At 31.4% G+C, this 14321-nt stretch overlaps 1 protein-coding gene across 1 annotated transcript; it reads left to right on the forward strand.

The window, feature by feature from the left end:
• The first annotated feature begins 10062 nt into the window (after window positions 1-10062).
• LOC114396890 (UDP-glycosyltransferase 87A1-like) lies at window positions 10063-13933 on the forward strand. Its single transcript, XM_028359063.1, has 2 exons — window positions 10063-10622; window positions 12860-13933. Exons 1-2 carry the CDS (start codon window positions 10130-10132, stop codon window positions 13774-13776), a joined length of 1410 nt encoding a protein of 469 aa, XP_028214864.1. The 5' UTR covers window positions 10063-10129; the 3' UTR covers window positions 13777-13933.
• The last annotated feature ends 388 nt before the right edge of the window (window positions 13934-14321 follow it).

Consider the following 14321-nt stretch of genomic DNA (forward strand, 5'->3'; position numbering starts at 1 on the left):
TTTATTTTTTTGGAATTTTACGTGTCTTGAACTTTCTTATTAGGTCCACAGTTGTTATTATTAACTTCAGGTTTAATTTTTAATTTGGTCTTTATATTTATCTGCATTTTACTATTTTGATCTTATATTAAAAATTGGAAATTTTAATCTTTAAACAAACAATGTAATGTATTTTGGTCCATGTCATTAACACAATTATTAATGTAGTTACCGATGTTGTTGTTAAGATTTTGATAATTTGGAAACTCAATTTGCTAGTTTAACAATTGCTGACAAAAATTTGTAGTAATATTATAGCGGCCAAAGTTAAAATCGAATTAGAAGACAACAATGACAAAGATCCAAATACATTAAACTTACTTGTTTAAGAACCAAGACTTATAAATTTTACACATAAAGTCAAAATAATAAATATGAACACATTAATAATTAAGCCCTTAACTTCTTTGTTCGTTGTTTTTCTTCTGTCTTTCCCGTTTGCTTATTTCTAAGGTGTGGTCTATGGTTGTCGTCCAGTGATGGTCCTGATGGATTGATCCCAATGTTCAGAAATGTGGATATACCCATAACCCACTCACCAGTCATCAAAAAACCAAAAATAGAGAACACTCATAAAAAAGAAGAAAAAATTATGGTGGATATACCACAGTCTTCCTCTTTTTCATTTTTTCCTTGTGGTACAAAAGCGGTTTTATGATTTGGTATGATTTGATTTGGTACAAAAGTGGTTTAAGATTCGATTCTGAAATCATATAATTCAGAAGAACTTTTTTTTTTTTTGTTATGATAATAATCCAAAAGAACTTGATACTACTCGAATTAATTTCCTTTTGATTTTTATTTAGATGCTACTTGAATTAATTTCCTTTTGATTAGTTTCTATACAAATTTATTTTAGGGCAGTAACTACTTTAGTAAACTTTTGAATACTAATAGTATTTTATTTCTGGCAATTCATCAGTTGTGTGATGAATTGTTCCGCTTAATTTATAGTTACCTTAACCATGTAAGCAAGAAAGACAGATCTTGCTTGTCTACTAGACAAAAAAAAAAGTCTATCTGATTTTTTTTTCTGAATTATTCAAGTTAATTATGCATAGTTAGTTGGAGATATTTTCATGTTACTTTCTAAACATTTACCTGTTCAAAGTACAAATGTGATAATTCAAATAGATTCTTTCTCAGTTAAAGTATGAACTATGAAGCACAAAGTGACTGTTAGGACTTTTATTATGTATTTAACATATATATTTTTTAGTAAATTATATTTTCCTTGGATCGCCAAGAAATTTGGATAGTTTACAGCATCTTATATGTTTAAACTTTATTTTGTCATTAAATACAAAAACAAAAGATTAAACACAAGTTACTTACAACAGCTCCTTCTTTTATTTTGAATAAATTATCATTTTAGTCCTTAAATATATAAACTTGAGATAATTTAGTAAAAAAACAAAAAATTATAATTTAATTTCTAAATATGTAAAATATATAACAAGTTTATAACATCATTTTATAAGTTATATTCTTTCTGATCAATTTAGCCTTAAATTATAAAATTTAGAAATTAATTTATCATAAATTTACACACAACATATAATTATCATACTTATTATACATTTATGGGTTAAATAAAAAATTTTATTCTTTCAAAATTAAATTATCATTAATTTACATATTTATTCTTCTATTTTTTTTCCCCCAAAGGATTGTAGAATGGAGAGACATTTATATTTATAGTATTATCGGGTACGTAGGACGCCTGCAAAGATCCATCAAAAGGATTTACTATACATGTAGCCTCAAGAGAATTCAAATCTATACCCATATAAAAAGTGAAATCGTACAAGATATGTAAATGCAACTAATCCAGGTACAATCATTCAAAGCTTGAATAAATGCAAATACTAAAGTCTTGAGATCCCAACTTACACTGACTAGTGATTTAAAGCAATTAATAGTATATTAGATAAGTGATGAATTCAGGTCCTATCTGTTTTAAAAAACTATTTTAAAATAAGTGATATATTTGACTTTTTAATGTAATATTAATTTATTTTTTATTAATATTTTTAATAAATATTGCTTTAGTTTTTAAATCTAATATTAATATTATTTTCTTTTATCAATTTAATAAGATTAATTTTTTAAAATTATCATTTGATTTTATCTATTTATTAGTTTTAATTAATCTGTCTAAAATAAAATAAAACGACACTTATTTTGAAATGAAAAAAAGTAATATAGAATTTATTTAAAATTAAATTTAAATTAAATAAATTTTATCCTCAAAGTCAATTTTTTAAAGGGAAAATTAAATATGTAAACATATAGTAAAAGCACTATTTTAAATTTTTAACTCTAAATAATATTGCTTCATAGAATTTTCTTGGAAGTAAAACTCTTGGGTTTTTCCCCTTTAATCCGAAATTACTGGATAAATTAAGCCAATTTAAGGTCAAATGTCAACGAATAGTTCCAAATAAGTAAATATATTAGTGTTATGTAAAAAAAAATTGAGGTTCTAGTCACGAAATTTCAAATAATTTGTTTTTCTTCAAACAATATTTACATTGTTCCTTCGGAATTGTCATTGGAAAAAAGGGATAAGGTGAGAGTCGAGATGCATCCTCGAGACTAGAACACTAGTGTTGAATTATATTTGGCTTATATATATAGTGGTTTGAGCTGCATTCACATTCATTCTCCTGACTACTAGTAAAAATAAGATGTTTATTAAACTACTGCAACCTTCTGTTTCTTGGTCAAGACTATTAACAACTATCAAGAATGTTAAATTTGAGATTAAGTAGCAAGATTATGGCAGTATGTTTGTTCATTCATCTAAGCAATCATTCTTCAACCCCTATAACTTTGGTGACTGATGAGTAGGCATAACTGTTGAAGGGTGAAACATTTTTCATTGCAAAAGAGTAATGCAATTGTATATTGTTGTTGAATTTAAGGATGCATACAGCATTGTAGAGTGTCTTGCAATTTGTCCTTTTACATTCAGCAATTTGAGACTTGCATGCTGCACTCTGCACTCTGCAGCATTGTGTGTAATTACTTATCAATATGCTCAAGAGTTGAGTTTACTGCAGACATCCAAGCCTTTGAACAGAGATGCTTGATTTTAGAAGCTGTGTGAGCGATACAAGAAATACCATAACATTAATAATGCTTTAAATGACCCGGGCATTGTTACATCATCTCATCGAGGGGATTGTGAATAAGATATTTTCAAACACACTTTTTTAAAATAATTTTTTTATTGATCAAAATTTACTGAAAATGATGAAAATTTGTGAATTTCAGTTCTCATATGAAAAAATCGTATACATTTAGAAAGTGATAGATAAAGACAAAATTTTACATGATGTATTCATGTCAAAATTCAGCATGTGAGTATCACTCCCGTGAACATACATTAGGACAAAAATTATTTTTCTGGTCGTATGTGTAATTAAATACATTTAATTTCAGCATGAGAGTATCATTAGTTTTGTAAAATGATAATTAATTTATAATTTTTTTTTTATTAAAACATCATATGAAGTGGAATGGAAACAGTATATTAACAACGAGTCGATGATAGGGTTTGTGAAAAACAAAAAATGCATCTTAGAAGCGAATGAATTTATTTTATCAAATATTTACAGGGTGATAGTTTTAGATAAGCAAAGGTTTCGTCTAATGTTTTGAATGCTCCAAACTGGTTTTGCAGTATCAGGCGACAATGGTGTCAATTAATTCTTTTTCCAACATTGACTCATTGTTCATCCCAATTCTCCTTTTTCCCTTCTAATGAATTAATGAAGTTTAGAATATCAATCCATTTTATCAATAATTAATCTTATTAAAAAAATGAATATATTAATGGGATCTTTTCTTTTAATAAATTAGATTTTAGTTTTACTAAAAACAACATAATATTAATAAGACATGAGAACAAATAATCTTTTGCACACCCCTTTCTTTTAACTACTGTAATTATTATTATTTTTCTGATAGACTTTAAGGCGTTTTTTTACTGAAAGGCATTTTTATAAGTTTGAACTTTGGATCCTTTAAATCATTTTTGTAATTAATCTTCAATTGGAGTCTTTATCACCTTAATTACAGTTAAAGTACATTACTATATCTCATCGATTGATTGTTGACCGTTCTCTATATCAAACCTTCCAATCATATGTCAATCAAGTCCTTATGCATCCTGGGTAACCGACCGATAAATCTTAGGTTGTCTTTAAACCGAGGTCCACACTTATTTAACCTGTTCTGGCCACAATGCTTGAGGTTGTGAAATTGTGTACTCCTTCGAGTGATATGCTAAAATGTACAAGAGCCAACCCTTTTTCATGCTTTAACCTCTTTATGCTACTGAAGCTAAGGGATTATGCATCTTTCAGTATCCTCCGGTCATCTTTGAACCGACATCTGCACATATATAACCTTTTTGTGCCACAATGTTTGAGTCAAAAGGATTGTGTATCATTCAGTTCTTATTGAATTAATCTACAGACTTGTTGACTTGGATGTCTAACAATCCGACCCAAATGTCATATTGTTATATAACTGGCGTTATTTAAAGCTTATTGCTTATGTTAAGTTATTACATCATTCATCCCAAATTTCTACCTTTTTTTTTGGAGGGGGGGGGGGGGGGGGGGGGGATAATATATAGTTCCTCAACAATTTATATTTGGTTGAATATTGTTGGTTGGAGATTTCATTCCTTCCTTCTCCTGATTACTTATAAAAATAAGATGTTTATTAAACTACAACAACCTTATCTTTCCATGTGGACACTATTAACAACAATCTAAAAGGGCCAGGGAATGAATGTTAAATTTCAGATTAAAGTATCAGGAATCTGGAAGTATGTTCATTGATCTAAGCAATCATTGTTCAACCTCTAACTGTGGTGATTGATGAGAAGGCATAAGTGTTAAAGGGTGAAACATTTTTTATTGCATATCATCAGCAAAAGATTGATGCAATTGTATATGAGTGCATGTCTGATCCGTGAAGTTTTATAAATGATGTAAATGGACAAGTAGAGAACATCCCGGGAATTTCTTCAGCTCATTTGGCAGACCTTCGAACTGTGCTTCATGAAAATGATCAACGAGTCCTGCAGCTTGCTTTGGAATGTATTTCAAAGGTTCCCAAAGCAAAATATCTTTTACTCACCACAGTACAAGAGATAGAAGCTGAAACAATTGAATCCTTAATTAAAAGCTATATTTTCCTTTCCAGTCTATCCTATTGGCCCTGCTATATCTTATTTAGAATTGAACTAGGACACAACCCTTTGAACAATGATCATAGTCACGACTATATAAAATGGCTAGATTCTCAGCCACCTCAATCAGTATTGTACATTTCTTTGGGTAGTTTCCTTTCAGTATCTACTACCCAGATGGATCAAATTGTTGAAGCACCAAACAGTAGCGACCCTCTTTACCTTTGGGTGGCTTGAGCAGATGCTTCTTGGTTGAAAGACAAGTGTGGAGATAAGGGTATGGTGGTGCCATGGCGTGACCAATTGATACTGATCCACCAAGAACCATATGAGGTAGCCATTCACCCTAGAATTATCCTTAAATTTAAAGTAATTTTACTTATAAGGTTATTTCCCCCGGTAAATACACCTTTTCTCTCCTGTTTTTTTCCAATCTACATTATTTTATAATTTAATTTTTAATATATATTATTTGGGACTTTCTCTCTGCTTTTTATTTTTTTTTAATTTAAAATATTATAAAATATAAATATTATAATATATAATTTTTTAATTGGTTTTAAAATTACTTATTTATTAAATTAAATTTTATAATTTTTTTTAAATTTTTTTTAAAGAAAATGATATTATTAAATATAATTATTTTTGTTTTATTATTTAATTTACTTAACATATTTTTTAGGTGAATTTTTTATTTAAAATCTAAATTTTCTAATATAATTATTTTTAATATAATTATATTACTAAATATAATTAGTTTGTTTATGTCATTAGATTTAATTCAAAATGAGAAAACTTTTTGTTTAACAATTTATTTATACAAGAACATTATATTACATTATCAATAAAATACTTAAACAATTACACTTGACTAAGGAAAAACTTGAGATTGAGATATGTTAGGATAATTGTTTCTGTTATGACTATGTTGATGGCAAATTTCACTTTTTTATACTTTTCCGTTCATTTTCTTCTTCTTTCATCTCAGTAGGAATGCGAGTTGAAACGGGACGACTCTTTGCAGTCCTCTTCCTCCTTGGACAAGAATCCCACTGATCTCATTCATATTCTTGCCACATTGATTTGGGTGGCAGTAAATCAAAGGAGTTCTCGTAGACATGCAAAATGTGTTGTAAAGTGAATAGTATCGACACATAGTTTATGGGATCAACATTGACAAATTTACAGACAGTTATGACATGAGAACACGGTAAGTGTTTAGCCTGATATTCACCACAATCACACTTTTGGGATTGTAACATTACTCTAAACCTTTCAGGTGGTCTGGGTGTTTGAAGTAGGGGTTGAGTCTCTGTTATAATAAAAGTGTGATTGTGTCTGTCGAATTCATTTACAATGTGTGTATTAGATTCTTCTTGACCGCTATTCATTGCATCAGAGACGACTTCAGAATACTGTGAGTCAGAGTTGATCATTGCCTGAGTTTGTTGACCTCTAATAGCAAAGAGTTGTGCGATTTTGAAATACGTCTCCTCAACCAACGATGACACAAGCAAATGTCTTGTGTTTTTTAACATGGAATTAACAGACTCAGACAAATTGGTTGTCATATGTCCCTAACGTTTTCCCTCGTCGAAGCATTGTACCTAATTCTGTTTGGGTAATTGATCAAGCCAGCTGCACTTGACTTATTTGCACGGATATCCCCAAGATGTCGCCAGTGTATCTTCTCAGTGTATGCGTAATCTGTAAATATTCAATCAATCTATTACGTTATAAAATTTAATTGAAAGTAAAATTTAAAGAAAATATAAAAAGATTCTCACTAGCATGAGTGGTTTTTTTAAATGTTTGCAGTTTGAGTTACCGCGAAGAAATTTTTGTGCAATGTGACGCAGACAAAAGAAATGGGATGTGTCCTGAACCCCATAAGTTAGTTGAATTGTTGTAGGCACTTATAATTGAGGGGTGTCTGTCTGAAATGAGAGAAATGTTAATTTGCGGAGTAACATGTCTTCGCAAATTCTTTAGAAAAAACCCCAAGCTGAAGTTGTCTCCCCTTCTACAATGGCATAGGCAATCGGGAAGATATGGTTAGCTCCATCTTGTGCGGTAGCTATTCAGTGTGTCAGTATACTTCCCGTAAAGCCATGTACCATCTACTTGTACTATGGGTTTGCAATATGCAAAACCTTTAGTGCATGGACCAAATGACCAAAAGACACGTTTAAGCATTCTTTTGCCCGGTACAATTTCTCCTTTGTCATACACAGATTCTGTTTGAGCAGCGACCACAGTCCTAGGAACAGAAGATTGCACAGCTCCCAAAAGTTTTGGCAGTTTAGCATATGATTCTTCCCAGTTTTCCATGAATCATCTCTAACGCTCTTTACTTTGCTAATCATGTCTTCTTGTAGGATGAGATATAATTTATAAACGTTTTGATCTCTGCAATCAACGTCTTGATGGAGACGATTAAGTTTGTTTTGACAATTGGTTGGATGATCTATGTTATGATGTGTTTGTCAAGTTGTCGATGATCTTATCTAAGCATTGGCGTGAGACAAGTGTGATGACATCTGATACTCGTGATAATCCATTGGTTATGCCTCATTGAATTGCATACGCCTAAGCTTCATGTACAACCATTTTCATGTAATTTACACACGAAGTTTAGCCTTTTCTGGTCAGAGTAAATTATTCTACAGTCAAAATGATTTATGATGTTGTATTCTTTGAATGCTCGAATATATTGTGCTTTTTCATTGAAGGTCATGCAAACCTCGAGTGCACCTGTTGGTGGTTGTACATTATGTTGCTGCTGAACAAAATGGTGTCGATCAATGTAGTGTGGTAAGTGGTCAGAGTTCAAGTCTATTGGACAACTAGGTTGGTGATACTGCAATGGAGGTGACGAAGGTGTCGTTGGTCTGCCAACACCCTCGTCATCGCTTTGGTCATCGCTATCCTCATTGATGTGATCAAAGAACTGTGGGTCCTCATCCTCACTAAAATCATCTATGTTTTCATCATGAAATCGTATAATGAGATCTTCGTTAGCAATGAGATGTTCATTTCGGTTTGATATTTGCGTTTGTGATTATTGTGAAGGTGGCGTAAAGGGATATGAATGATGGTTTTCTTGGTCAAAGGAGGTTTGTTGGACATCAAAAAAAGATGGATTTTCGGATAATAGTTGTGTGTATGAAGTATAAATGTCAAAGGGGTCTTGTGTTTCAAGGTTGTTATATGAAGATACTGGATTATTGAGGTCTCTGTTGTTATACGGTAATTGTTGTGGAGACGATAGTTGTTGTTGTGGACATGAGAGTTGTGGTGATGATGATTGTGGTTGAGGAATAAGGTCAGTAACAACATAGAATTCGACAGAATTCAATTGTGGATTCTGAAGAATTGTTTCCATCGCGCCTCTAAGATCGTCATTGTCTTGTAGTTGTGCTGAAATATAACATGTCTGATGAAATGAAATAGGGACACAAAATAATAATTGAGCAACTTTTTAAGTGACTCGAGCAGGGAGACGATTGTTAATTTTTTTTAATGAATTGTGTAAACGTAACAGAACGACTGACGTAAATAAATATTGGGTTTGCAGATGTGTACACCGATCCACAAACTGGGTCATCTGCAATCTGACCATTGTGGTAAATGATTGTCGAAATTTCTTTAGGTGAAACTATTGTGGTAAAGAAAGGGATAGAGATAATAACAGAAAAGATGGGAAGAGTTCTTTGGCTAGGTAATAGTGAGAGTGCTTTGAGAGTGCCATGAGGCTGTCTTTTTTCCTTGGCTTGACTACCTTTTTATATCTTTGATGATGCAGTGGACTTGGGCCTGATGTCAACAAATCTTGCTTATTTATATTTTTGATATCTTTTGGATTTGTTTTGTCATATTTGTAAGTCATAAATAAAAAAAAATATCAATTCATATCATTTAAGCAAAAAATAACTGCTAATTAAATATTTTTAAAAATATTTTCAATATATTTTTATTATAAAAAATAGCTCATATTTAGCCGTTATCAGTATCTTTTGGATATGTTAATCTTTTCTTTTTATATATGCAAGTCATAAATAATAAAAATATCAATTATCACATAAGCCAAAAATAACTCCTAAATAAATATTTGTAAAGATATTTTTAATATATTTTTATTAAAGATATTTTCAATATAGTAGTACTACTCTTTAAAATTTTATGTCTATTGTATAAGATAGATGTACCAATTATTTTTTTAGTTTTTTTTAGTTTATTTTAATACTACTAACTAATTTTCTTATTTTCTTAATTAACAAACATAACAAAAAATAATAAAATTTAACTACAAAAGTACATACAAAGCAACTAAAAAATTGTATTCTAATTTTATCTAATTTTTTTATTTTTCTTTATTTGTATATTTTTTCTTTAAAAAAATAAAAGACAAAATTATAAAATTTAATTTAATAAATAAGTAATTTTAAAACCAATTAAAAAAATTATATAATATAATATTTATATTTTATAATATTTTAAATTAAAAAAAATAAAAAAGAAGAGAAAAAATCCCAAGTAGTATATATTGAAAATTAAATTATAAAGTAGTAGTGTAAATTGAAAAAAAATAGAAAAGAGTATGTGTATTTACGGTAACAAAAATTTACTTATAATTTTTTAAATGAATAATAAAAGTTTTTAAACCATCTACAACAATATCTATGTATATACACAGTTTTTAGATTACATAATCTTGTATTTTTATTAACAAATTAACAAAAATAATACTAATAGTAGTATAATTTGTAACCTAAGAATTTTTTTAAAAAAATTAAACTTAAATGAAAGGCCAATGTGATTTATAAGTTTCAACTTTCTTTCTTCTTCTTCTTCCAACAAAACCAATCCCTAATAATTTTCATGGAATCTCCATCATTATCAACTTGTGGCTGCCACCTCGTGGCCATGCCCTACCCTGCTCGCGGCCACATCAACCCCATGATGAACTTCTGCAAGCTGCTTGTCTCCAACAACACCGGAATCCTCCTCGTAACTTTCGTGGTCACCGAGGAATGGCTCGGCTTCATCGGCTCCGACCCAAAACCCGACAGCATCAGATACGCCACAATCCCCAACGTTATTCCCTCCGAACTCACTCGCGCAAACGACCACCCCGGCTTTATGGAAGCTGTCATGACCAAAATGGAAGTGCCTTTTGAGGAGCTACTCAACCGCCTTCAGCCGCCGCCTACCGCCATCGTGCCTGATACTTTTCTGTACTGGGCGGTCGCTGTTGGAAACCGGAGGAATATTCCGGTTGCGTCGTTTTGGACCATGTCGGCGTCTATTTTCTCTGTGCTCCACCACCATCACCTTTTGGTACAAAATGGACATTACCCTGTCAATTTGTCAGGTAATTTTTTCAACCGAAAGGTAAACTCATAGATATATCTCCATGCTATTAAAAAAAACAGATATATTTACATGTTTGCTTTGGTAGTTTAATTATCATAAAAATAAAATATACACTAATTTTACACTGTACCATTGAACTCAAATGAAATTTATAGTAACATAAAATTATGGATTAAATCATTTTTATTTGGTTATTTTTTTTCTTTTCTTATTTTAGTCCTTGTATTTTATTTAGTCTTTATCCTTTCTATATATTTTATTTAACAATAATATTGCTTTAGATTTTTTCTTCTATAAGAACGTATTTAGGAATTCTTCTTATTCTTTTTATGTATTTTTATATATCATTTTAATCTTTATTTCTAAATTGAATTTCAATATATTTAATAAAAAATATCAATAGTTATAGATTATTTTATTTTATATTATAATATAAATAATTTATATGTATAAAATTATCTATTTATTTTTACTGATAATATAATTTACATATTTTTTAAATTAATTATTTTATTACAAATTTTATTTATATAAAATAAACATGTATCACATGCATACACATACTTGTATTGAGTGATTACGCAACTAACTGATATGGAAAAAGAGTAAATAATCTACATACATACGGTGTAAAGAAGTTTTACAATCGTTTAATTACAAACTGTGATGCATCACGATAAACTTAAATCTTAGAATAATTACCTTAAAAGTACTATTTATGGGTAGAAAGATTTAAAGAAAATTTGTGGGAGAATAGATGGGGAGGGATGGTTTCATAAAGGTGTTGAGTGGAAAGTTGGGGTAGGTGATAAGACTAAGTTTTGGCATGATGAATGCGTGGAGGGAAAAAAACTTATAGACTTGTTTCCTAGGCTTTTTATCCTCACCAATCAAAAGGATGAGGTTGTTGGCAAGATGTGAGAGTGGTATGAAGATGGGTGGAGACGGGAATTGGTGTGGAGAAGAGAATGCTTTGAGTGGGAGAGAGAAGTAATTGTTGGACATTTTGGTGAAAAGGACTCGTGGCTTTGGAGTGGGAATAACAACGGGGTCTATAATTCACATTCGGCATACAATTGGATTATTTCTATTGTGAGTCCGCGGGAGGAGGAGGAAATATTTTCTCTTTTGTGGCGTATCAAAGCACCGAGAAAGGCTTTGTTCTTCATTTGGAGGTTGTTGAGAAACCGGCTACCAACTAAGGATAACTTGTGTAGGAGAAACATTATTGATAATGATGAGACCCTTTGCTCCTTTTTTCAACAAGAAGTGGAGTCGGCACAACATCTCTTCTCAACATGCTATGTGGTGGCGACTATTTGGAAGAAGATGTAGTCTTGGGTTAGTGATGACTTTGCAACAGTTTTACCTTGCATTGTCCATAGTTGATCTTTTTTTGGCAAAACACAAGTCTAGGTACTTCAAGAGATACGGGTGCATGGTGGCAAACTATACGGTGTCTTGTGGCTTTTTGTGTATGGAAGAAAAGAAATGCGGTGATATTTAACAATTAGATGGTTGATGGAAGCAAATTAATTGAAGAAATCACCTTTGTCTCTTGGTCTTGGCTCTCACAATATGAGACATCTTTCAATTACTCATTTGTCCAGTGGGCTAGCAACACACGTGCATGCCTTGGTGGAAGGGTGTCTTAGCTCACTTAATGGAGACTGGTTTTGTATTGCAACTTATTTGCTGCTGTGCTCGTGTATGGTTGTTGCAGTAGATATATTTGGTGTTATTGGTTTGTCCATTTCTTCCTATGTTTTTGGGCTTTGTCATTGGGATTATGTTGTATTTATATCAATTAGTGGCATATATACTTCATATCCCTTTTGTTTATGACATTGCTGTGCTATGTATTACCCTTTTGGTACCTAATATCTAATATATATATATATATATATATATATATATTTGTTTATTTAAAAAAAAGTTATATTAATAATGATTTTTTATTGATTGATAATGGAAATTTTTCATACTAACAGAATCGTACATAATTATTAAAGTAGTACTAATAATATTATAGCTCTTTAAATTTATACTATTTGTTTAATTTTTTTATATTTTTTTTTATCGGCCTTTGCTATTTTCATTGTATTAGATCGATTTATCAACATGTCCCTTATTTAGATACAAAAAATTTATTTGAACTTGTACAGTATTAGATTTTAATTTTGATATTTGAAGATATGAAAGTTATGAATGTTTTGCTTAACTGATGCAAGCCAGAAAACGGTGGGGAACGTGTGGATTATATTCCTGGAATTTCCTCAATGCGGCTCGTGGATTTTCCTCTAAACGATGGTAGTTGCCGCAGTAAGCAATTGCTGCAAATAAGCCTGAAAGGTTTCGAGTGGGTTTCCAAAGCACAGCATCTTTTAATCACTTCCATTTATGAGCTCGAACCTCAAGCCATTGATGTCTTAAAAGCAGAGTTGTCATTGCCCATATACACTATTGGCCCTGCCATACCTTATTTTAGCCTCGAAAAAAATCCAACTTTGAGCACCACAAATGGCACTAGTCATAGCTACATGGAGTGGTTAGATGCACAACCCGATCGTTCTGTTCTTTACATCTCACAAGGAAGCTATTTCTCGGTTTCAAGAGCTCAAGTTGATGAGATTGCATTTGCTTTGAGGGAAAGTGACATTCGGTTCTTGTGGGTGGCCCGTAGTGAGGCTTCAAGGTTGAAAGAGATTTGTGGTAGCAAAGGGTTAGTTGTGACATGGTGTGACCAATTGAGAGTGTTGTCTCATTCTTCTATTGGTGGTTTTTGGTCTCATTGTGGGTGGAATTCAACCAAAGAAGGTGTGCTTGCTGGGGTTCCGTTTTTGACCTTCCCAATAATTATGGACCAACCAATTGATAGTAAGATGATAGTAGAGGATTGGAAGGTTGGGTGGAGGGTGAATGAAGATGTTAACGTGAATAATACTTTGGTGAAGAAAGATGAAATTGTAATGCTGGTACAGAAATTTTTGGATTTGAACAGTGAGCATGCAAGGGAAATCAGGGAAAGATCCAAAACTCTTCGGCAGATATGTCGTCGTGCAATTACAAATGGCGGGTCAGCTGTAACTGATTTGAATGCCTTTGTTGGGGATTTAATGCAGACAAACATTGATTCCATGAACACCTTGTAGATTATGCACTCATTTTCAATTTCAATTATATTAGTATTACATTTTGGTGGTTATTGACTTTCACGTCATTGGTTTGTTCATGTTGTTTCCAAATAAATGCACTACAAAGAACCAATGCCCCATTTTTCATTTTATTGAAATAAATCAGTTTGATGCATATTGTACAAAAACACTTATATCTAGTCCAGTAAAAGTGAAGTCCAACAAGTTGCAACAATGGCGAAGGGATCCAAGAGAAAAACCCAAATGCCTCAATGGCTAAAGGACCGTGTGAACTTTGTAGTTTGGGCTTAATTCTTTTTATTATTAAGATCAAATAATAATGAGATTAAGAGTTGATCTGAGCAGTTATTTAAGGAATTGTGAATTTTTAGATGGAAATTTTTTCTTTGCCGCAATCTGTTCTGGATCGGATCAACGTTTCGTGCCGTAATTTTCTGTTGGACAAAGCGGATATTGGCAAAAACAAGCCCTTGGTTGCTTGGTCAGTAGTTTGTTCTCCGAAAAAAGAAGGGGGTTTAGGCCTTTTTAATCTCAAAAACTGG

The sequence above is a fragment of the Glycine soja genome, chromosome 2, assembly GCF_004193775.1.
Source record: "Glycine soja cultivar W05 chromosome 2, ASM419377v2, whole genome shotgun sequence".
NCBI lineage: Eukaryota > Viridiplantae > Streptophyta > Magnoliopsida > Fabales > Fabaceae > Glycine > Glycine soja.